This window comes from Triturus cristatus, chromosome 10 (assembly GCF_964204655.1).
Source record: "Triturus cristatus chromosome 10, aTriCri1.1, whole genome shotgun sequence".
Classification (NCBI taxonomy): Eukaryota; Metazoa; Chordata; class Amphibia; order Caudata; family Salamandridae; genus Triturus; species Triturus cristatus.
Genome location: NC_140593.1, coordinates 997,130,802 through 997,156,935, shown reverse-complemented (window position 1 = coordinate 997,156,935; position 26,134 = coordinate 997,130,802). Strand labels below are relative to the sequence as shown.

At 45.9% G+C, this 26,134-nt stretch overlaps 1 protein-coding gene across 3 annotated transcripts in view; it reads left to right on the top strand.

Annotated features, from left to right (window-relative positions):
* The window catches only part of FLII (FLII actin remodeling protein), a 291,687-nt gene that overhangs the window by 181,473 nt on the left and 84,080 nt on the right, over positions 1 to 26,134 (top strand). For all 3 annotated transcript variants that reach the window (XM_085628978.1, XM_085628977.1, XM_085628974.1), the window contains exon 17: positions 12,571 to 12,645. In XM_085628978.1, coding sequence (XP_085485104.1) covers positions 12,571 to 12,645 — 75 coding nt within the window. The remainder of the gene's footprint in view (positions 1 to 12,570; positions 12,646 to 26,134) is intronic.

Here is a 26,134-nt window from a genome sequence, read left to right as displayed (position 1 = left end):
TATTTAGCAGCCTGTTACATGATATTGGCTCAGGGATTCCAGGGACAAAGGATTTGCATGTGAAGTATAGTGCTAGTCATCATTGTGGGTCCTGTAAGTGCTGGCCATCTATCCATCGGGCTGGCCACTGCAGTTGTGCCCTAGATAGAAGTCATTGATGTTTGGGATTCCCTGATCCGTGGGGAGCCTGACTTAGGAGAGCAGCACTGTGTCTACCATTGCTCTATAGGAAGTAACCCTACATGCTTAGGTTGCGAAAGTGGCATCTGAGTACCCGGAGCAGTACGTTGGAGAAGTAATAAAAGCAATTGTGGCAGCATCACCATTTTGATGAGGGAAGCTGTACCTGGGACTGCTATAGGCAGTACCTTTCAAAAAGCGGTGTGTTTCATTAGGGAGGAGCCCTCACAAAATAGATTTCCGTCTAGTAAATCCTTATTGGAATAGTAAATGTTGATGCAGAGATAACGGAAAGGCATATTTTTCCAGATCATCTGATGTCCGTCTGCCTCAAGGGTTTAATGGGAACAGACAAGATTTGAACCAGTTGGCTCAAACGCCCAAGGCCACTTTAAAGGTGGAGGCTTATACATCACGCAATTAGAGAGTGGTGCGCTTTTCACTTCGTTATCACTCCTTCCTTACAAAATCGCCCTTTTGAATATATAATAATAGATGGACGGGTGCAAGTGTACTGTATTCAGTTCTCCGCTTGTACTTTAAAGGTACAATGTGACTCCACTACCTCTGTTACTCCCTCATGGATGTCCTTTAAGTATATTAGGACATAATCTGCTTATAGGGAGAACATATGTATCTTATTACCCAATGGAGTCCCCAGTCACGTCTCAACTGGTGGACCCGTATGGCTAGCGGTTTCACTGCCACTTATGCATGATGCACTTGGGATGATTAATCAAATGAGAGTTTTTGATTGAGTGACTACTCTCTTCCACAGATCCTTCAGGAGTGTGAATTACGCAAACCCTTGCTAATAGGGAACTACCCAGCAAAATCCAAAATAGGACTGGCGGGTTTTTGAAGGGGATCCAGATGGTCCTGATCAGTGCTGTAGTGACTTAACACTGGGGGCGCAGTAAAATTGGCAGAAACATGTCAACACTTTTGCAGTAAGGAGGGGTGAACTGATCCGAATTTTCTCCTTTCGCCACCATCCTTGACGTTTTTAATCCTGGCCGCGTGGTCCAGAAATATAAAAGAACCACAAACACCCAAGCCAGTTTTAACCTTCACAAACTGCACATTCTTTGGTGATCCTGCTGTTCTGTGTTTGTATTGTCTTCCCCTCCCCTTTGTTCCACCCCAGGCATTGGTCTGCGCAGGGTTGTCAGTTTGCAAGCCCGATGATGAAGCATGTCACAATTTGTGAGTGAGGGCCGTCTTTTTGCACAGAGCACATGCCACATACAATCAACAATTGAACCATACATACATTCCTACCTCTCTGTTGTGTGAATTAAGAATTGAGATTGGCCTGTTTTTGGAGACTAAATACTTCCTAATAAGATGACATGCCATCTAATCCCCCTCTACCAAACCATATCTTCCCTCAAGGTCGATGACTGTTGTGACGCAGGTGTAGGGGACCATAGGTCTGATCCAAATCAATACCCCCTTGACATAGCTGGAGCGATTTGTGCAGTAGCACTGATTCCTCCAGTGCGTTTGTGGTTTGGGGCCTTTACCCTTCACTAGGAGGGTCTCTTGTATGAAGGCAACGTGTTAAGTTTACCACTTAAGATAGGTATGGAAGTTGTATCACTTTCTAGCTGAGGACATCCGCCTTACATTCCAAGAGATGAACGTTAGTTTATCCATTGTGTGTGAGATAAAGAAGAGCTGGGAGGCATGATCACCGAGTTAGGTGGGGGATGAAACTGGTGAAAATGGAGCACAGTTATCCCAGATCCCCTCCACTAGCACGAAAAAACTATATATGAATGGAACATGACCAGACACGTCCATGTGATCTACCTAACTCCCAACCACAGGGTCACAGCGTAACAACTAAACATCCACAGCAACATCATATTAACTATATTGGGCACTGTGGTAGCGAAAAGGGACCATCTGGAGACGGTGGGCTGTGACTGAGGCGTCTAAAGTACAGCAGGGTGGACCAGTTTGGCCCGCATTATTGGTGGGAGTCTCTGTGGACTAAGTTTATGGTAGCTGGCCCAAGTAATGCTCATAACCCAATGTGCGCCAAGTGGGAGGTGGGTAGTGCACCCAACATAATGTTTGTTATATAAGTGTAATCTACTTCTAAGGTATAAACAGGCAACACTTAACAAATCAATGGTAGTATAACAGGTTCTGAGAGCCAACTTTAGTTAGGTGCGAATGATAGGAGTCAGATGAGACTCTCGAAGCAGTGGCTAGAACAGAAGAACTGGAGGCCTTGGACAAGGCAGGCAACTCCGTCTTCCAGGACACCTCTCGCCTCTGACTTCCTCAGCTGTAGAGCAGAAGCAGCGTACAACACCGAACCTCATTCCATATGTGATTGGGGAGGGAGCCCTAACGGATCCCAGCCTCTAGGGGGAATGTCTTCTGGCTCAGAGGTTACATCCAGGGTTCTTGTCACAGTGACGAGCGGGGGAGGCTCAGCTGGTTCCGCTGCTCTATCTTGCCCCATGCATTTTCCGGCTCTAGGAAGAAGTGTGAGTTTTGGGCAGAGTAAACCTTCAACCTGGCTGGGAACACCAAGGAGTATTTGAGTCCTTAGCTTAAATGTTTGCACTTAACACTGGTATAAGAGGCACAGCCTCGTTGCACAGCAAGAGTGTAACCTAGGAAGCTCATGATTCTTGCCCCGTCAACCGCAATGTGTCGCACTTGCCAGCCAGCACTGAGTAAAACATCTTTGTCTCTGTAATTTAGAATATTTGCCACTATGGGATGAAGTGGGCTTCCAGGCCGTGGATGACGGGCTGGAACGCGGTGGGCCATCTCCACCGTGAAGTAGGGGGAGAGGCCGGTAGGCATCACATGGTTTTTCAACCGCTTCTCTATATATTTCGTGGGCGTATGTCCCTCTGTACCCTCGGCTATTCCAACAAAGCAGATGTTGCAGCGGGAGCAGCCCTCCGCGTCATCTGTTCTTTGCTCAAGGATTTGAATTCTGTCCATAACGTCTGAGCTATTTTGTGGTGATCCGCAGCCTTGGGTACTACGTTTTGTAGTGAAACTTCTGTTTTCTTCACTCTTTCTGATAGTTAGTGCTGATCATCTTGGAGGAGGCCAACTTCGACTGTCACTGTGTCTATCTTGCATTCTAAGGCTGTCCTGGTGCCTGCTATGGCTTGTAGGATCTGATCCAGCTTCTCTACTGAGGGAGGTACCTCGTCCGGTTCCTCCTGGGACAAGGTGACTGGCATGCAGTGGTTGTTTCCAGTCCTATTGTGAGATGTGGCTAGATTTGACATCAATGTCATCGTCTTCCTAGTGCGTAGTCAACCCATTATAGTGGATAACTGATGCAATCCTTAGCTGGATTATGAAAGGCTCTGTTGGACACCCCAGCACCATCAAGCGGCAGAGTAGTTCACAAATTACCGGGATTCAAAGGATTCCATATGAGGCAAAACATTTAGTAAACCCCATTTTCAATTAGAATTTTCTCAACCATATAAGCCTTTCTGATGAAAGTAGCTAATAGAAACTGCCATAATGTCTTCACCCTTTATTATTGCAGTAAAAAGAGGAGCTACTTTGTCCTTTGCAATGATAGTAAAATACCTGACTGAAAAGAAGGCTGAGGTTACGTTTGGCAATTTGCAAGTTGGGGAACTGAAATGAAATGGCATTCACAAATAATTGTTTTGTAAAGCAGAGCAAGGATTCCTAATCTTGACTCCAACCTTTTACCTTCATTTACATTTTCAAAGGCTTGACATCCCTACAGGCTTCACTAAAGCAAGCAGTGTGTGTGGGATTTGAACCACAGAGCTGTTCAAATCAATAGCCCAAGAGTTAAGACGTGGTTTAATTTTATTTAAGTTGAGGATTTTGTTCCCCGCTATAGAAGGATTGCGTTTTGCAGGTTCTTCCCCACTTTTTGCGGCACTTTTTGATGACTTTAGATACTGGTGTAATGACTGCACACTGGGATGCTGACGTCCAGTTCCTGTGCTCTGACCACTAAAAGTGTACCAGTGGGTACAAGTTGGCTAATCCCTGATTGGCATGGTTAACTTGCATGTAAGTCCCTTTTAAAAGATACTCTGGGTACCTAGGACATGTATGTTAAGTTGTCTTTAGTGGACTGCAGCTTTATTTGTGTCATCACTAAAATTACAATTAAAGATATGGTTCTAGACCGGTCTCGCAGCCTAGATGGCAATTAAAATGATTTCCGAATTGGAAATCTGAATTGGAAAGATGACCCTACCTGTAAGTCCCTGGTATATAGTACTCAGGGTATCAATGGACTGTAGGTTAAAATGTCAATAGCACTGTCAGATTCCCAATTATCATGTTTGACAGGCCCAAACCTCCCCATTTATTACCCATTGATCACCCTGGAGTCTACCCTAAATGCTCAGTGGGTAGGATGCATGGATCTAAAATGCAGGGCATGTGTAAGTGGGTTTTACATGTCCTGGTAGTGGTAAATCTCCGAAGCCGATTTTCCCTATTGGAAAGCTGGTAGCCCCATTGGCTAGCATTAGGTTACTTTTATTAATTCTAATAAAGTGTTACTTCCCAACGGGACTAACTAAAAGGGTGCTTCAAAGTGTTAAATTGATAGTTACATTAATTCCAATCATTGCCAAAGTCGTATTTAACATAACTTTTTTTTTAGAAAAGTAGCTTTTTTATTTTATTGTGGAGGAATTCCATACTAAAACAAGAAACTTGCCAACATGAAATACATACATAAATTATTAAACCTGAAATCGTCAATCAGTAAATTTATCCGCACCTCACTTTTTCTGAAAACCCATAACAAAAGCAAGAGAGACTATAAGAGGGTGCACCAATTCATATGATCTGTCCACCGGCTACAATGCGACAACAAGCTCTGTAGAGCCATGCTTCCCACTGATCTGAACAATGTTGCCAGATGGACACTGATCGCCTGACCACAGATTAGAGTTAGTCGGGATTACATTCCAGTTAGACTCTGGCGACCATACCACAATTCCTCTCATCCTTGCCCCCTGCTTTTACATTGATACAGGCTCCCCTCAAGATGATACATCAACAGTAATCTAGATAACCATTGATTTTACAAAGGGGGATCCAGGTCCAGCCACGCCGCTGTAATACAAATGCAAACTACTGCCATGGTAGCAAAGATAGAATATAGTTTACTGCAGTCCATAATAAACTGTGCGTCCACCCCAATAGCATGAACTGAGATGTGATGCAGATCTTGGTGTTTAAGATCATAGTCAAAAACTCTTTAATTTTGCTCCTGAATGGTGTTGGCGTCATAGAGATGAAAAAACATATGGACTAGGTCAGCCTCACTGACTCCTCATCACGGGCAGTTGGAATCAGTTCCCCAGCTAAACATCTTCCGAGGGGTATAATATAACTCCTATTGCGTCTTATAGTGTTGACGTTTTAACCCAACGCATAGCAACATCTCTCTCCCTAGGTCTGAAGATTGTTGGGAAAAAATGTTGTCTGGGGTAATATTTAATCTTCTCTCGCTGCAAATTTGTCATCTGTATTCAGATTGATGAGCAATTTGTATATTGCCTTAATTTTAGCCCCACTCTGGGATTCAAGGATTGGACAACCACATTCTTCTCTAGCAAGATTTTATTTGCAAATATTTGAAGAAACTTTTTTTAGGCAGCCCATACATCTTCTGTAAGTCCCCAAAGGAACACATTTCATCTGAAAGGAAGATGTCCCCATGTGGGAGGTGGGGTTTGATATACAAGCGAGGAGGCTGAATTTAGTTTCTAAGGACACTTGATTTATTATCATGGGTTTGAACAGTAAATACGGCTTCTTTCTTTTCTTGTTCTGCTCTTGATGTACTCGGTTTTTCGCTGGACGGGGATTCTGACGCCGATGATGCTGGTTCCTCCTTGGTCTTGATGGGGTCTCCCCGGAGGCTCATAGGAGAGGAAAGAAAAGGAGCCGTCAATTATCCGGTTATAATAAATCTCAGAGTCTTTGCCAATCACCACACCAGGGAGTGAACGAATAGGGAAGTGTTGTATCTCCAAGGAGACACGATATAAATATACCAAGGGGAGCTTCCCACCTAGGAATGACAGTCATCCAGGGAGTGCTTGACGGACGATCACGAAAAGAAGGAAAACTAAATGATTTTCACGAGTTCCGTGGGGATACGGTAAAGAGTGATCACTAGGTGCCAAAAACAATACAGGAGAACTTCTGGTGTCAGTAAACCCCCTCCCCAACACAAAACGCTGTGTGAGTATAGCAGAAGTATTGTGCACGGTCTATGTAGGTATTTTCTACCCGTGCTCCCCTCCCTTCGTATCTTCTTCCTCCTCCCGCTCACCCTCCCCTTTCTCCCCTGTAACGTGACTCACCGGCCCCGCCGCAACTCTCCGGAGTTGCGGCCGCTCTTCCGCCTCCTCTGGTGGGGATCACCACTCCTCGCTCCACCGATCTTCCGAGTCCTCTGCTTCCTCCCGGCCGTCCACATTCTCCGCGTCTTCCTGGGTCTCCGCGTCCTCCTCGCCGTTCTCTCCGCAATCTCCTTTCTCCGTGTTCTTCACCTGCGACCTTTCCCAGCCATTGGTCCGCGCCTCCCCCTTCCGGTCGTTCCCTCCTTTCAGTGGGCCACGAACATTACTTCCGGGTTCGCTTCCGCCCAGTTCCGGGTCTTTCCAACAGTCCTGCGGTGGAAAAACGGGACACGGTTGGGTGGTTGGTCGGCGTTTATGCTCGGCCTTCATGTTCCATGATGCACTGGGCTCCCTCGAGACGCGGAGCTGCCTCTCCCACGGCGACCCAAAGGTAAGCCCCGTACTCTCCTTCTCAAACCCCAATATTCCAGATGCCTGCTTTCTCCCAAACCAGACTGTATTTGTCATGAAACAGTAGGGAAAGCCACAGCTAGAAAAGCTATGCTTGTCCATGCCCAATTTACCCTTCAATCTAGTCTAGATTTTGTGTGCAGCCTGAGTCTCTATTATCTTGAGCCGAACCTTTTTAAAACAACTAGGTTCTAAAACCTGACAAAAAACACCTTCTTGCATCTTCACCCAAAGTTGATTCATATTTGCTTGGCAGGCTCTCTGTTCTGGGTTGTGTGCCGCAGAACCCAGCGATGACTAAATCCACGTGTTGCAGAATAGATGCCCAACAGTAATATTTAAAATTCGGTATGGCCCTTCCTCTCTATCTTATTGCATAATTAGATGTTTCAAGGAACTTCATGCCCTTTTTTATTCCCAGATAAACTTTTTACAAATTGCATGCAGCTTCTTAAATCAGTCCTGCCCTATATCTACTGTCCTAAATAAATATAAAACCTTTGGAAGCACCAACATTTTGAATACATTGCATCGCCTGATAACTGTTAGATGAAGAATGTGTTCATGCCACATCTCTCTCAATTGTAGATAATATAGGATTACAATTTGGTAGAATGACGTTAACTACCTTCTGTGTAATGTTGACTCATCGGTAAATCGCACTATAAACAGAGTCCACACCCAACCTGTCAAGGACATCCCGGACATAAGTCCTGGTGACCAACTCAAAGGTCTTTTCCGTGATCAATACCCTATTGGTCTTCCTAGCCTCTGCTATATCAAATAACCTATTTACCCGTCTGATAAGATCTGTCTTGCTACAACCTTGGACAAAATCATGCTGCCCCAGAGAGACCAACTTGGCAGTGACCCTGCTCAACTGAATAACTCGAAATTTTGAATAGATTTTAGCGTTACTATTAATGAGGGAGATCGGCCTGTAAGATCCAGGAATTAACTGAGGCTTCCCTTTCAACAAAAAAAAAAACTAAACGTAATAATATTAATTACCGACCTGGGCCCGTAGTACAAAAGTGCCCCGCGGGTGCAATGGGTGTTTGTGCCTGCGTTGTGCGCTCCCAGGCACATTGTGGCCCCTTCTGTAATACAGATAGTGCTGGTGCATATGTTGCACCAGCACTATCTCAAGAGGGTATTCCCCGAGAAAATCTCTTTACCTCTGGTGGTGCACTGTCATTGGGCTCCCAGATGGCAGCCCTCCAGAGAAGTTAAAGGGGGCCCTATGGACCCCAGACATCACCTTGCAGGCAGGTGCAGTCACTCACATGCACAGAGATCTCTCTCTCCTTTTTAAATGCAGGCGAGTGCTGCCTAAATAGTGACTCACTGCCTGCTTTGAAGCAACCACTCCCTATTTCACTTGAATGCGCTGCCCCAGGGCAGCACAAGTTTGCGGCTGCCCTGAAGGTAGCGCATTCAAGCTAATAGGGCTCACTTTCCCTGTTTCTGCTTGGCGCATCTGTTTGATGGTGCGCAGTCGCGCAAAGAGGGAAAGTACACCCTGTACATAATAGGGCCCCAGGCAGGCACCAGGCACCAGGTACCTTGGCTGGGCATCCAAGAAGGTTCTGACCAAATCGTCTGAGAGAACTGATGAAAAAAATACAATAAAACTCTATGGGAATCCTATTTGGTACGATGGCCTGCCAGAGAATCCTGCGCCTCTTTCAGCTCCTCCAAAGCAAGAGGGTAATCGCAGTCTAACTGATCATCCGATCCTACTATTGCAACAATGACTTGCTCCAGATACTGCTTAATACTACCCACGATAGAACCCGATCCTCCTGATTCAAGGCCCTATAAAAATCCTCAAATACCCTTGTAATGCCCTCTGGGTTAGTGACTATCTGACCATGACTATCCTTAATAGCATTTATACCATTATGAACCTCCTGCTGTCTTACTTTTAGAGTCAACACCTTCCCCACACTGTTTCTAAATTCATAACGTTCTGCCTCATGTAGCTGGTTGTTTTCTGCGATCCTTCTTGCATATAGGGTCCTAATACCACCCTTAGCTCCTGCAGTCTTTTGAAGAGTCTCATGCAGCACTTGCCCTTGCATAATTATCCTCCCATGGAACTAATCCAAGCTAGCCAGTTCATTTATATTGTCCTTCATTTTATTAGTTTGTGCTTTCTGATTATGAACGCTAAGTGTTTCTCCTGTGATCCTATCTATCAGAGTCCCATACCAACCCTGATATGAAGCATTGCCTCTGTTCCTACATATGAAGGAGTGGATGATGGACTTTCTATGTCTACTATAATCGTGATTCAGAAGCGCCCTATAACATGTTCACAGATGTCATGGCCGAACCCTGTGTGGGAAGACTACATTCAAAGATCAGAGGATTGTGATTAGAGAAACCCCTTGGTTATTACACCACCTGTGCCTCTTTCGGTAGGCAAGATGAAACCATGAAGTAGTCAAAGGGAACATACTTCTTTTTGAGGAAAAGAAAAAATGTAAACCATGGATCCAACCTATTAAACCCTGCCCAAGCATTTATGATCCCATACAGCTCAATAAGATGTTTTATTGCCCGGAAGACTTTCTGCTTCCACCCACCATAAACCTGTGTAGATGTCTGCACGGTATCCATAGGGCAGTTTAAGTTCCCATAAACAACAATGAGTGCTGGCCAAGATTCAAGTTCTACCCCCAAAAGCTCTAGAACTTCTGCTTCATCAAATTTAGATTCATAAAATGAGCAGATAGTGAATTTAAATCCTAGTATTTGGCATTCAGCTAATAACCATCCACCATATTTTTCTGAAGCGCTCCTGTTGATGACACACGACTTTCCGCTAGCTAAAATTGCCAACCCCCCTCACGGTCATCCCCCTGTGTGGTATACACCAGGATGCAGAATCCTAGAGTTCCTAACAGTTGTTTCTTAACAGCAGGTATATTTATTTACCGAAGTCGGACAATTTTTTCATCCAGTTTTCTCAGCCCTTCAGCAACCCTAGCCCGCGTAGCCTTAGATATTAATCTATCCTATACATGTATTAATTTAAAGGGGAGGAGGAATAATTCTAGTCGGGAAGAGCTGTAAAAGAGACGACCTCCATAATGACCCACTTTTTCAAACCCACACAGTGCAAACCAAGGCAGCCCTTACTAATGACGATAACCAGTTGTTCCCATTAGACACTATCATCTCACTGAAATTATTTGCTCCTCATTTTGCATTTAATTTTCCACCTTCCCCCAGCTGCCCTCTCCTCACCCCTTTTCCATGCCTCAGTCATCCATTCCCCCACCTCCCCTCAACCCCTACACGCCCTGTTGCAGTAATCCGTCCATTTTTACAGCAATTGCCATCTTTTCCTGTGGTTAACTTATCGGTGGTATCGGAACTTCCTCAAACTTCTTCCTCCTACTTAGGCCATCTTCAGGGGGTGCCTTCCGGTCCTGCCTCCAGTCGAAGCACGCAAACGCCAGAAGATGACCCAGAGGTATTCTGGAGTATGGGGATTGGGGTATCCACACTGTCAGATTTAGCATCTTCACGAAGATCAGGGCCCCCTCGCCCCGAGATGACCTACCAAAGTCTCTCATTTGTTCAGTCTCTTTCTTGGTGAACAGTCCCATCCCAGGAGCAAGTGAGTCTCGTTTGTCAGCCTTCCATGCCGCTGACCCTGTTCCCACGTTAATCAAATAGAAGGCCCTAGTATCATTCTCACTAACCTGTGATCCAGCGATGAGGGCAGAGGGGGCTGCCTCCTGAATCAAAGTGGCAAGTTGTGCCAGTAATGGTCCAGCAGGGATCCACTTGAGCCAGCCTTCGGGTATATCATAAGAAGTTCCCCGCAAGTGCTCCCAATGTGACGAAGTCCACAGCCAGTTCTGCGGGACCTTGAATCAATGTCAACTGTGAGGGCTCTGGTCCAAAAACAGTACTTGCTGCCTCAGCTTGAGGTTATGAACCCATCCATTGCCTTTCGTGGTTTGCTCAGTAAATCTGCAATGGTGTGTTTGGCTGCACTTCCCTTAGCATGTGCAAGCAGTCGGGAATTGGAGCCAGACGCTGACCCAGACACTGACTCAAGTTGACTCGAGTCAGCTAAACTACTGCGCTTGTTCCTGGATGGCTTCTCCCAGGCTGCTCCTGCAACTCCTCTCATGGTTGCTCCTCTGGTCATCATCCCTTTGGTCGGCTTTGACACCCTTCCTTCTGGGATGTGCTCCCAGCTGAGCTTGTCGAGAACCCACCTCAGATGCTGAGCCTCCCTGGACTGAACAGCTGTGCGGAGACTGTCTTTGAAGCTGCTCGACACAGCCAAATTCCGGTAACTTAGCCAAGATACATGCCATCAAAGGAACAGCGGCTGCCGTATTTCAACACCTTTTTCAAGAACGTTTTTGCTGGAAGAACTGAGAAGAGACCAGGATAAGCTTGAAAGCTGATTGTAACCCCCCTCCCCCCCTCCCTCCATCCCCCCTGCCTGCCTCCCACCCCCATGGTGCATTGCTGGTTGGATTACACTTGCCAGTTTGCCCAGCTGGGGGGGAAGACACATTTTTAGAAACATTTTGAAGTCCCCACGTGGATAGTTTTCAGCAGGACCACCGCCAAGGAGCAAGCTGCCAATTTTGAGCCCTCCATCGGACCCAACAGGCCATCTTTAATGTCAGCTAAAAAAACCCTCCAAGAAAAAGTTTAAGTCCAACAGCATGGGACAAACCTGGTCCCTGTATCCAACCCTCGCTACATTAAGGTCAGCCTTAACTTTTGACTGTGACACGGTCTAAAATGAGCAGATACCCGCAGTTGGCACTTTGTACTTTTTGTCTCTAGATTAAAGTTTAAAAGACAAAATCTACTAAGTATCAAATATTAAGTTCCCTTCAATAGATTTTCGTTGTTTCATGTAATTTGAAAGATTAAAATGAATACTCTTTGTATATATTGGAGTTCGATTTTTATTGTGTTTTGTTTCATTTTACCTGTTTTGATGGTGTTACATGCTTTACAAGTGTTTTCTCCTACTTTAAGCCTGACTGCGCTGAGCCAAGCTACCAAGGGTTGAACTAAGGTTACATTTATTAACTGGACCTTGTAGTAAATTGTGCCCTTATTACTGAGGTCACACAGTCCCATCAATTAATAACCTAGTTTCCTACATTAGCCTTATGGTATTGTTAAAAAAAAAAGAAATACCAGTTTTTGTATCCTCACTTGTACTCACTGCACATTGAAAAGGAGGTCAAATTATAGACCAGAATTTATGACAACAGTTAATTTTTGTGTTCAATGAATAGTGATGACTCTACTCTGCAAATTATTTTTTAAAGCACAGAACAAATTGCTTTGGCAATATTTTAGATAAATAAACATTGTCGTGCACGGGGATTCTGTCAGCCACTTCCTTTATTGCAGATTACGAGCACACCTGCGTTTTGATCGAATCCTGTCAAAACAATGGGTTACCATGGATACAAAATTATCACTTACCTTATTACCGTCTTTTTTTGATTTTGTCTTACTGTTTTCTCTCTCTATCTTTCTTTGTACATACTTTTCCTGATGTCTTCACTGGCCGCAGACTTTACCGTGTTTTTGGCAAGAAGAACATCAAATTGGAACCAGTGCCTTTGAAGGCATCGGCTTTGGATCCAAGGTGAGCACAATCAGATCTTTATTCGCTTTCTGTTTGAAATAAGTGGGATTCCATCCACTGTTTTCATTGTGAGTAGGAAACCTGAGACATTTGGCATTTTGGATGACGCTATCTTCATAGTCTAAACATGTAGAACACGGCTCGCAAAATGTGTGGATTTTAGGGAATCCAATGGCAAACTGTTTTCATTTTATGGGTGTGTGCAGTTTGTTGGCATACACTTATTGGGGCTGTGTGACCTGCTCATAAAAACGTTGTAATCACTAATTTACATAAATAAGAAGTTCGAGGCATATGAGCTGCAGATCACACACTTAGGATAGTAGATCGCCATCTGGTGTTGGGCTTGGATGCTTGCAGGCTGTTGTTGTCTTCGGAAGAAGTCTTTGGTCATGAGATAGGTGACTCCTCCCTTGGACGACAGTGTGCATGGGCATCAACTCCATCGTTAGATTGTTTTTTCCCGCCATAGGGTTCGAATGCAACTTTTCAGCTCCGGTTGGAAATATCAATTCCAAGCTTTTCAAAGCGCAAAACTTCACACAAAACATCGAAGCACCTTCATTCTCGACATCAATTTCATCGGCTCGATTCCGGACATCGACGCGGGCTGCTGGGCTTATCCACGCCGTGAGGCCTACGGCTCATGGAAAGGACGCCTTTCAAAAAATGCCCCCAGTGTGGAGCAAAATTTCCGCACAGTGACCACCACAAAGTCTGCAACCTGTGCCTATCACCGGAACACAAGTCCAGCTGTCCAGCTTGCGCATCCTTTCGATCCAAAAAGACCATTTGAGATCGAAGGGCCCGAATACACATCATGGCACAGAGAACAGCTCCGGAGCCAAAGGACATCTTTGATGAAGGCTCCGATGTCCCGGAAGAAGATTCCGAAGATCTACAAATAATTTCTGAAGCAGACGACTGAGACGACCCCATCCTGGGCAACGTGTGAGTACTACTGCCCCTGCCCCAACCCCACCAAAACCAAAGGCATTGGTCAAGACTTCGCCTGCTGGCCCCAGTCGAGACCGAAAACACCCTTCAGAAGCCCTGCCTCCGGGCTCGGCTCGGAAGAAACATAAGCCTTCCAGTAGCTCAGGACCGAGCAAACCACATGTCATTGTCCAACCGGCACCCTCGGCACCGAAGACAAAAGACCACTCAGCACCGAAATCGGCTCCAACACCTTCGACCCCGAAAACACCAAGGCCAATAGACAAACCGGCACCAAAGGTTCCCAAGCCTACAGATACACCTTCGGCTCCGAAACCGACATCGGCACCGAAAACATCACCGGTACCGAAACCACCGGCTAAGGACTCTCATACGCCTCCTAAAGCCAAACAATCCACCGATCAATCAAAACCTTGATCGGAACCGAAAAAATCAGTACCAAAGACTGTTCCTGAAGAACAAGAACTTTTTCATCCAGATCCCAGACAGAAAAAGATTTATATCAACCCCAAGACTGGACAGGTCACCGCAGTGCCATGTAAAAAACGGAAACTGGACACACCACCTGCCCCAGTTCCTGTAAACAGGAAGGACTCTGCAACATCCCCTATCCCTCCTTCCTCTCCTATACTACCTTCTATCCCACCCCCTCTGCCTACACCACCCTTACCTATACCCTCTCCATCACATACACCACCTCCTCAGGATGATGAAGATGACCTAGGAGTGTGGGGGGACCCTCATCGATCCATTCACGGATCCAGACACCTCACCATTGGATGATTGGGCATTCGCTTTACCAGACATGCCTGACCCTCAGCCATATTGCTCAAAACCATCGCCTCCTGACGATCACCTGGGGTTTGGCAAATTATTAAATAGAGCGGCACTATACCACGGCGTCACAATGCACTCGGACTCACCAGAGGAAGACTTCCTATTAGACACTTTCGAACAGTCTCAAAAGTCTGTCCAAATTCTGCCCATGATTAAAGGAGTTATAAAACACGCCCCCTAAGTCTTTAAAGACCCCGTTCGTGCCAGGGTTCTCAACTCACGGATCGAAAAGAAATATAGGCCTGCCCCTGAAGATCATAATTACATCAAAGGGCAACTCCCTTTGGATTCGTTGGTCGTTTCCAATGCCCGGAAACACGCCAACTCCCAAACCACAGGAGATACACCACCCCAGACAAAGAATCCAAACTGTTAGAAGCCTCTGGCAAAAGAGTAGCAGCACAAGCCGCTAATCATTGGCGTATTGCCAACACCCAAGCCCTCCTAGCACGCTATGACAGGGCCCACTACGATCAATTAGAGACTCTCTTACAACATCTGCCAGACCAATATAAAACCCAGGCAAATTACCTTATTCAGGAGGGAAAACTTATTTCAAATGCAGCAATTAAATGTGCGCTTGACGCCGCAGACACCGCCTCTAGAGCAATTAACACAAGTGTGCTCCTTCGACATGCCTGGCTACGCATTTCAGGCTTTAAGCCAGAGGTACAAACTACCATACTTAGTCAGCCATTCAATCAGGAACAGCTCTTTGGGCCAGCAGTAGACCCTGCCCTTGAAAAAATGAAGGACACGGAGACGGCTAAGTCCATGGGAGCATTACAGTCTCCCCAACCACGTGGCTCCTTTCGGCGCTCCTTCTATAGAGGAGCCTCCAAAAATATGGGGACGGACACCTCCTCTACATTCAAAACCACTACACAAACATCCCCCAGTAGAGGCTATTTTAGAGGCGGATACAGAGGAAACAACAAAAACAAGGGGAGAGGTCGAGGTAATAACCCTCGCACCTCCCTTGCCATAAAACATTGACTTTCCTCCACTCCCCCCAGACCATTCCACTCCGGTCGGGGGAAGACTAAAACAGTTCCTACCTGTCTGGAAATCCATCACAACAGACAAGTGGGTAAGACAAATTATCCAGTATGGTTACTGCCTGGAACTCACAACTACCCCACCCCACATACCACCCAAACAGCGTTCCATGTCACCAGACCATCTTACACTTCTCAAACAAAAACATGCAATAGAACCAGTTCCCTTAGAACATCAGGGTACAGGGGTATACTCACTCTACTTCCTAATCCCCAAAAAGGATGGGACTCTAAGACCAATACTCGACCTCAGACCCCTAAATCTGTATATCAACTCAGATCATTTCCACATGATCACTCTTCAACAAGTGCTCCCACTACTGCAACAAGGCGGTTTCCTTGCCACACTAGATCTCAAGGATGCCTACTTCCACATTCCCATACATCCTGCCCACAGGAAGTATTTAAGGTTTGTGGTGGACGGACAAAACTACCAGTTTACAGTCCTTCCATTCGGAGTAACCACTGCACCCAGAGAATTCACAAAATGCCTAGCAGTAGTAGCAGCACATCTCAGAGGGTAACAAATTCATGTCTTCCCGTATCTAGACAACTGGCTAATAAAAGCCAAGTAATTCAACAAATGTGTTCTACACACTCACTAAACCATCCAAATCTTACACAACTTGGGATTCACAATAAACTATCCCAAATCTCATCTCCAACCCTCTCACATACATCAGTATCTAGGGGCCACTATAAACACGTCCACAGCCCTGGCATATGTCAGCCCAGCCAGGATAGCCAATATTCAAGCTCTTATTGCAAAATTCCAAATCCAACACTCTCTTCCAGCAAGAGTGTTCATGCAACTCATAGGCATGATGGCGTCATACATCTTCATTGTGCCTTATGCAAGACTTCAAATGTGTCCTTTGCAAGAATTTCTAGCACGTCAGTGGAACCAGGATCACGGACAACTCACGGATCAGCCGCACACATAGCTCTCTCAAATAGTGGAATATAACAAACCTCTCCAAAGGGCGGCCGTTCCTAGAGCCTCTTCCACAGATAGTGCTGACAACGGACGCATCGCTCATAGGATGGGGAGCCCATCTCCTCGGCCTCACCACTCAGGGCAAATGGACCACTCAACAGAAAATGCTCCATATCAATTATCTGGAACTGCTAGCAGTGTTCCTAGCACTAAAATCATTCCAACTACATCTCCAGAACAAAACTGTCCTCATCCGGACAGCCAACATGACAGCCATGTATTACATACAGAAACAAGGAGGCACACATTCTCTCTAGCTGTCCCAGCTCGCACAGAACATTTGGAGATGGGCCATTCCCCAGAAAATATATCTACTTGCAGAACACCTTCCAGGGGTTCACAATCAGATTGCCGATCTGTTAAGTCGACAAACTCCACAGATCCACGAATGGGAACTAAATCCTCAAGTCCTACTGCCCTTTTTCCAACAATGGGGCCAACCAGACATAGATCTGTTCGCCACACACGAAAATGCAAAATGCCCAACCTTCGCCGCCAGGTTTCCCCACCCGGAGTCAAAGGGCAATGCGATATGGATGAACTGGTCAGGCAGATTTGCGTACGCTTTTTCGCCTCTCCCACTCATTCCATTAGTGGTACGCAAGCTCAGGCAACAGTCTCTCAAACTGATCCTAGTAGCTCCCACATGGGCACGCCAGCCCTGGTTCCCAACACTACTGGAACTCTTGCTAGTTCCACACCAAAAACTGCATCTCTCCCCGTCCTTATTAACCCAGAACCATGGAGAAATCAGACACCCAGATCCAGGTCAACTAAACCTGGCGATCTGGCTCCTGAAGGCCTAGAGTTTGGTTACCTCAACCTACCACCAGACTGCATGAATGTTATAAGAGAGGCCAGAAGACCTACCACTAGAGCCTGCTATGCTGCAAAATGGAAAAGATTTGCCATTTACTGCACTAATAATCATATAAACCCACTGGATGCATCCATCCAGGACATCATTTGCTACTTACTACACTTGCAAAGATGTAATTTGGCATACTCCTCCATACGTCTCCACCTAGCAGCATTAGCAGCCTACTTACAAAATAGACAACACTTGTCACTCTTCAGAGTACCGGCGAGCAAAGCCTTCATGGAAGGACTAAAAAGGATTATTCCTCCCAGATTACCACCCTCTCCAGTATGGAATCTAAACATTGTTCTTACAAGGCTCATGGGACCCCCATTTGAACCTCTGCATAAATGCGAACTACAGTTCCTCACATGGAACGTGGCTTTCCTTATCGCTATCACATCCCTCAGAAGGGTCAGTGATATCCAGGCTTTAACCATACAAGAACCATTCTTACAATTACACCGTAACAAAGTGCTTCTTAGTACAAATCCGAAATTCCTTTCAAAAGTCATATCTCCGTTCCATCTTAACCAATCAGTAGAGTTACCGGTGTTCTTCCCAAATCCAGACTCGGTAGCTGAAAGAGCTTTTCATACCTTAGACGTTACAAGAGCCCTTCTTTACTTCATTGACAGAACAAAATCATTCTGCAAAACAATTGTTTGTTGCTTTCTCTCCACCACATAAAGGCAACCCCATTTCCAAATCTGGGATAGCTAGGTGGATAGTTAAATGTATCCAAATATGCTACCAAAAGGCTACACGCACACTAACGGTTCCCCCTAGAGCGCATTCCACACGCAAAATAGGGGCTTCCATGGCATTCTTAGGAAACATTCCCTTAGAAGATATTTGCAAGGCAGCCACATGGTCTACACCACACAACTTCACTAAACACTATTGTGTTGATGTACAAGCAAAGCAACAAGCTTCTGTGGGTCAGGCTGTCCGTAAAACTTTATTTCAAACTGCCGCAACCGATACAGGTGACCACCGCTAGGGGAGATACTGCTATATAGTCTATCCTAAGTGTGTGATCTGCAGCTCCTATGCCTCGAACGGAATATGCTACTTACCAGTATGCATCTGTTTTTGGCATGTAGAGCTGCAGAGCCACACACGCCCACCCACCTCCCCGGGACCTCCTATCTGTTCCAGCAATTGTCTTACTTAGACATCACACATGGGCATCTCTCTCTTTTCTACAAACGCCATCATTTCCCATCATGGCGAAAAACAATCGAACGATGGAGTTGATGCCCATGCGCACTGTCGTCCAAGGGAGGAGTCACCTATCTCGTGACCAGAGACTTCTTCCGAAGACAACAACAACCTGCAAGCATCCGAGCCCAACACCAGATGGCGATCTAATATCCTAAGTGTGTGGCTTTGCAGCTCTACATGCCAAGAACAGATGCATACTGGTAAGTAGCATATTCCTTATGGACCACAATTTGTGTCCTCTGCTTTATTCTGAAACTGGCTTATGGGTTCTGAACAGACCTCAGCTTCCAAAATGTTGTGCTGTACTCCACTCAGTATGGCTGTACCTCAGTTTTCCTGGCTGCACGTAGCAATATGTGGGCGATTTTGCTTTTTCTGGTCGCTTTTTCAGTAATTCACACAACTTAAACTACGGAGTTTGGCAACAATTCGGGATCCCTCAGAAGGTGTTCTTCCCTGTATTTCCCAATGTGGCAGGATGTTCTCTTTACTGGCCCCATTGGGATCATAGGAACAGTTGAACTGAGGCACCTATCCACCTCTAAAGATAGGATGTTGTTGTGGTTCTGCAGATGGAACGTTAATAAGTTTGTGAATTTTGCTGAGGTTGATATGTTCGCGTAATACATTTGTGAAGTCTAAATTACAATACTTTTTATTTTAATTATAAGCGAGGGATGGTGGTTAGCATGCAGATACTGCTGACAGGCCCAAGCAAATAAACTAGCAGTGAACATTGAGGTTACACCTTAAGACAAAGGACATTTGTGTCGGCTTAACTGTACTGAAATTTCTAACTTAATCAGACCAGTTAAGAGAACCTAAGCTTCTATTATGAAAGTGTAGTTTCCTTTAGATTAGAGTTGATCAAAGAAACCCTAATGCGAGGATTCTGGAAATAAAAATACATTGTATGCAGTTCTTGGCTCTCTGGACTGTGGCCTGAATTATTGTGCGTATTCCCCACAGTTTGTGCTGTCAACCTTTTACAATTGTGTCTGTGACTCATCTGCTCTTCACCACTAACCCCAGTGATATCCTCATGCCCATGCTTGTGCCCTATACAAACACAGAAAGATAACAAAAAAACAAGAGATTGAAAACCCCATTCAATTAAAGGGAAAATGCAGGGCGTATCAGTGTTCGGTCTATAGAGTTAAAGAAATAACTAGTGAGTTGCATGCCCCTCCCAAAGAATGAGTTGCAGTGTACTTGATTGTAAGCTATTTCAACATTGATCCAGTGGTCAGGTATACGGTGTCAAACTTGCAATACTGAGAAAATCAGCACCCTGTTAACCCTGCGTAGAGATCCCGTATCACTCAGGAAAAGGTGATGTAGGTTTTCTCTTTGCTACATAACCTAACCCACCATCTGCACTGAATCACAAAGACCTCTCTGCACAGATGCACCCTATCCCCAAAATATTTGTTTTTACCTTCGTCTTTTTTTGAAGAAGCTCTTTAGTTTCATTCAAGAATTTAGTTCTCTTTAGTCTAAAGAACATCTCCGGATCTCACCTACACACTTTCTGTGGTCCACTGCAGGGACCCTTCAGAATCAAGAAGTGGATGCCCTGATTTTTTCTGCTCTTAGATGTCGAGTCTTATGATTTACTATGATACTGTAGTAGAAAGAAAGCTGCCTGGCATATAGGAACCACCCACATCCTAAATTTGAGGCGGCATATATAAAAGCAATGCTTTTATTTGATGGATTATTGGGTAGTCTTTTAGCTAGTCTTTTTTCCTACAACTGAACAGGACCAAATACCAATTTATTTATCATTATATGAAACCAATTCTTTGACCTCTTTTTCTAACACTTACATCATGTAATGAATCTGTACCTGCGTATCCACTTTTGTAACAGACTTACTCCCAGCCCATCCTTCACACTTCTGTACATTCTTTGACTGTGGCCCGCAGTCCTCAATACCTGTCTCACCACATGTGCTCTTGCCCCATGACTGACTTCTACTACTCCCTTAATTTTCACACTTTTCCCAAATCTATGCCTGCTTCAGTCTCTTGGTATCTGCTCTCATCTGACTTTAGTCTAAAGGTCCTCATTCATCCTCAGTTCTGCTAAGTGTCCACCCAGGATTTATTTAGTCCTTTGTACCTATTCTTTCTGTGTTGTGTTTATATGTAGTTTTTATCCAAACCTACTCCATTGACCCAATTGTGACCTGTTGGTGCTGGAACAGAAGTAACTTTACCAGATTGCATAACATGTTTAGTTAGAGTAAGACAGTTGACTCTTAGAGCCAATATATTTTGGATTAAACTGTTTGCAGTTTATTACAAGGCTTTAGCCTTAACTCATAAAAAAACATTTCCATTCGATATATATTCACAAAAATAAAGAAATGGGCGTTAGAACATTAGCAGAACCAAAATATGAAGTCAGATGTTGTTCAGAACACACATTTAACAATGATTATGCAGTTCAGAAAAGCGAAAGGTTTACTGAATTCCTGAAGTTCCAAAGCTTTTTGTCCTGTAGAAACAAGGCTCACCCTCTTACAACATACTGTTCCCTTAATCTGGTACAAGGAATATTTTTCGTAAAATGGTGGGCATCATCATTGACACTTTTTTCCTCAGATCCCACTAATACTGTTCTCGGATCCCACTAATACTGAAGGTGTTTATCAAGTTGAACAATCCTTGAGGCGATGATCCTGATTGTACCTCATTAGGATCACTGTTGGAGGATTCCTGTTTCCTCAAGAATGGTTCATTTTTAATTCCTTTTCAGCCATAAACTTGTTACATCACAATCGAATTTTTCGAGGTGATCATCTATTCAAATAATACATGATGCAATATGTAAGAATTGGATTCATTTGCATATAAAACTGTTACAGAGACTCATAGAACATTCTACGACTTGTCTATTCTCAGGTTGTCACGCGAAATTCATAACTCAACAATTTGAGTACTGTTACCCCACATTTATGTTACAGATATATTTTGCTATGCTTGTATGGAGACTGAGAGGCATCATTACTGCGCTGGCAATGGAAAACAGCTGCAGGAAGGGATTGGTGCTGGTAGATGTTTAAGTTTAGGGTTTCTGAAGGAGTACTGGTCACAGGTAGTGGGGGAGCTCAGTAGCGTGATGGCGGGGGAGTGCATCCCTGTGGAACCCATATTTGTTCTACTGGGAGTTCCTGGAGATTTGGATGTCCCTAGGGCGAAACTCCTCTTTTGCAAGTTGCCACTAATCACCTCGTTGGACCCCCCTACCCCAGAGGTTCCTACCATCTCCCTAGGAGGTCAGGGATGGACAGTGTACATGGCAGCAGAGAGAGTCACATATAGAAGGAGAGGTTACCCACAGACGTGTTTTAAGGTTTGGGGGAGCTGGCTAAAACATTGACATACAGTTCCCTGCTGAGGTGGCATATCTCACTACATGAAATAAACTGTGCAAGTGGTATTGTCTATTATCCTAATGTTCTGTTACTCTGGCCATGTACCAGCCCTGTGCGGAGAGCAACCTGTGTATCTCTTACTTCTCCCCTGTTGTATGTTGATCCTCTGCTCCCTTCTTGATATTTGTTTTATTTACACTAAAAAGAAATCATTGAAAATAAAATGTTTATGGTTTCTGTGGAGTTCTATTTAATTATAACATTGTATACTGTCTTGAGACAGGTTTAATAATGATTCCATATACTACCTGAAGGATGGGGGTCTCCTCATTATCTTGTGCTAGGTTTGTATGCATGGTATCCCAGGTGGTTACATACATGGGTTGGTTTTGCTGCCTCTGTTTAAGGATCACTTGGGCTTGTAACCTTTTTGTTAGAATAAATGCCAGATATGGCAACTTGCATTCACACTTATTTTCATTTGTGTTAGTTAACAGATCCAGCAGAAAAGATTTTGAGTTGTTTTGTGGGTTATGTTAAGATAACACCTATGTTACCTGTATCAGGTGGTTCCATAACAGGTGTATTTCGTTTCAGGACCAAAATATATACTTTAAAATGGCCTAAGTCACTGAGTACCTTGGTCATTTATCAGGGACTGTTTGACACATTTTATTCTGCTGATTATGGGTCAGATATGTGTGATGTAGTGGAATATTGTATTGTTTGAGTTAAGCATTCATAGATACTGATTTTGGATTTGCAACAATTAGTTTCCATTCATGATCAAATGTCTTTCAAGCTATATGTTGCCCATCGCTCTCTTAATGCTTGTGAATTTGGTGTTGTCATTTGTTGCAGTGCGGAGTATAACATGGTTAACACATTTCTTGTAGTTCCCAGCTCCACCATTGCTTCCTGTGGGGTGGGGGGGGGGGGGGGGGGGGGGGGGTGGGGGGTGGAAATGGTTTCAGCTCCGGTTCAGTCGAAGAGCCAGGTCTTAAAGTTCTTCCTGAAGTTGTGGAGGAGCGTCTGATGTTGACAGGGAGCTCGTTCCAGGCTTTGGCTGCGACGTAGGTTAAAGCTCTTCCGGCTGCTCTGGTCCTGCAAATCTGGGGGGGTTTGTGCGAGGGCAAGGTCTGCAGAACGAAGGTTCCTCCTGGGTACGCGTTGAAGGAGACTCTCTCGTTGAGTTATTTGCGTCCGATGTTGTGGAGTGACTTGTAGGTGTGGGTGAGCAGTTTGAAGGCTACTCTCTTCTCGACGGGGAGCCAGTGGAGGTCACGTAGGTGTTGGGTCATGTGTTCATGCTGTGGGCATCCGAGGACGAGTCTGGCTGCAGCGTTCTGGATGGTTTGGAGCTTGTGGAGAAGAGTTTTGTTGATTCCGGCGTAGAGGGTGTTGCTGTAGTCCAGTCTGCTGGTTATGAGAGTGTGGGTGATGGATTTTCTGCATTCTGGGAGTATCCATTTGAAGGTCTTGCGGAGGATCCGAAAGCAGTTGAAGCTGGTGGAGGCGATGGAGTTGATCTGGCGGGTCATGGTGAGGGAGGAGTAGAGGATGATGCTGAGGTTCCGTGCGTGGTCTGTCAGGGTGGGCCGTCTCCTGAGGGCGTAGGGCCACCAGGTGATGCCCAGGCGGAGGTGGAGGGTCCGAGGATGAGGACATCTGTCTTCTCCGAGATGAGCTTCGGGCAGCTGCTTTTCATCCAGGCGTCTACGTCCGTCATTCCTTCCTGAAAGCAGAGTCTGGTGTCTTGGAGGTTCTTTGTGAGGGAGAGGATGAGCTGGGTGTTGTCGGCGTATGATACTATACTGAGCCCGTGTTGTCTGACGATGGCGGCGAGGTGAGCCATGTAGATGTTGAAGAGTGTGGGGCTGAGCGATGATCCTTGGGGTACTCCGCAGTTGATCTGTGTGGGTTCGGAGACGAATGGAGGGAGTCTGATAATCTGGGTTCTGCCGGAGTGAAAGGATTGGATCCAGGAGAGGGCGGTTCCTCATATCCCAGCGTCGTGGAGTCTGGCTGCGAGAGTGCGATGCAAGACTGTGTCGAAGACTGCAAAGAGGTCTAGGAGGATGAGGGCTGCGGTGTGTCCCTGATCTAGTAGCATGCGGATGTCGTTGGTGGCAGCGAGGAGGGCCGTCTCCGTGTTGTGGTTGATGCGGAATCCAGACTGCGAGGCGTCTAGGATGGAGTTCTCTTCAGCTGGGTGTTTACGAGTTTCTCTGTGACTTTGGCTGCCAAGGGGAGGAAAGAGATGTGCCGGTAGTTTTTTAGGTGTGTTGGGTCGGCCGTGGGCTTCTTGAGGAGGGGTTTGACCTCCGCCCGCTTCCAGTCATCAGGGAAGATGCCGGTTTTGAAAGAGGTGTTGATGATACGTCCTAGTTCGGGTGCAATGGCAGCGAAGGCCCTGTGGTAGATGTGCGGTGGGCATGGGTCCGTGGGGGCTCCTGAGTGGGTGTTCTTTATGGTCACGGTGGTGTGTTCGACGGTGGCCGGATTCCAGGTTGTGGTGATTGGCCCTGTGTTGGTGGTGACGACGAGTGGGGGGTTGTCCGGGGTCTGTCCGCTGAAGTTGTCCTAGAGGGCCTTGATCTTCAGATGGAAGTAGCAGCTGAGCTGGTTGCAGAGTTCCTGGCATGGTGTGATGTCCGTGGCTTCGCTGGGGGGGGGGGGGGGGTTGGTGAATTGCTATATGACGTTGAAGAGTTCTTTAGGGTTGGTCGCGTTGGTGTGTATCTTGTTCTTGATGAAAGTCCACTTGGTGTCTCTTAGGCGCTGGTGGTATTCCTTCAGGGCGTCCTAGTAGCTGTTCAGGTCTTCCGTTGTTTTTCGGTTTTGCCAGGTTTTCTCGAGGCGTCTGCAGGAGTGCCTGGCTACTTGGAGTTCGGTGGGGAACCAGGTGGCTTTCAGGGGTCGTTGTTTGCCGGGGTGGCGGAGGGGTGCGAGCTTGTCTGCGCAGCTGGAGATCTGGCGGTGAAATTCCTTGACTGTGGAGTTGGCGTCGGTCATGGCGCAGGGTGGGTCTTGTATCCGTCGGGGATGGCGGTGGCGATGTTAGGGCTGGAGGTGGCGTTGGTCCAGGTTTCAGTGAGGAAGGCAACGTCAGGCGAGGGGGTGTCAAGCAGGTCCCAGATCTCTAAGGCGTGTCTGTGTAGGGAGCTTACGTTGAGGAGGATGCAGGTGGTGCTCTGGGCTTGGGAAATGCGGAGGAGGAAGCGGAGCTGCTGGGGAGAGTGCTGTCCTGGACCGAGGTCTAGGGTTACACCTGAGCAGGAGTTTCTATAGCTAGAGGTCATTTTTGATCACCATGGTCAGTGTGTTAGATGTTATAAATTGACCGTTTGGAATGGGATATTCCTGTTGTACAGACTGGGAAGTGTGGAGTTCTACTTTATTATCTAGGCCCCCTATAATTACGATTTCATCCTCTGTCCAGGCATGTACATTTGCTGTTTGCGCAACTTACCTGAGATCTGGTATTCTCCATAAGGGAAGAAAGAGGATGTAGGCTGGCACCTCTTTAGTCTTGCTTAATACTCTGTGCCAACAATGGTTAGCCACCGCCACAAGGACATTGTTTCCAAGCTCTCAAGTAGTATGTGTGAGTAGCTGGATTAATAGCAACATTTCACCCCTCATCTCCTGTAATTGTTGTGCCTCAGGATACCAAAGGTCTTCTGCCCAACATGCCGCCCACTGTAGTTGTGCAGCTAAGTTGTAGTTTGGCTAGGGCTAGTATATGCCTTAGTCCTCCCCATAGTAAATCTTTCAAAAATGTATCTGCTTCTGTACCTCAAAGAAACTTAACTGAGATTTCTGTGAAAGCTGGAGTTAATATTCAGAGCTCAAACTAAGGGCATTATCACAACGCCGGTGGGACCACCACTGACAAGTCGTTGGTAGGGGTTCCACTGACAGACAGCCCTTCGGGCCGACCGCCGCATTACGATGCAGACGGTTGGAACCCTGAATCTCTGGGGAAGGACCGCCGCCTCTGACAGGATCTACAGATCCTGTCAGGGCGGCTGTCGGAATCGCGATCTTGAATGGAGGCTGCCGTGAGGATGACCGTCCCTTTCCTAATGCCTTTTCATTGTGGTCTCACGGCCATGAAAAGGCTGACGGAAACAGACTTTGGGGGCCCCAAGAAGGGCCCATGTTCCCTG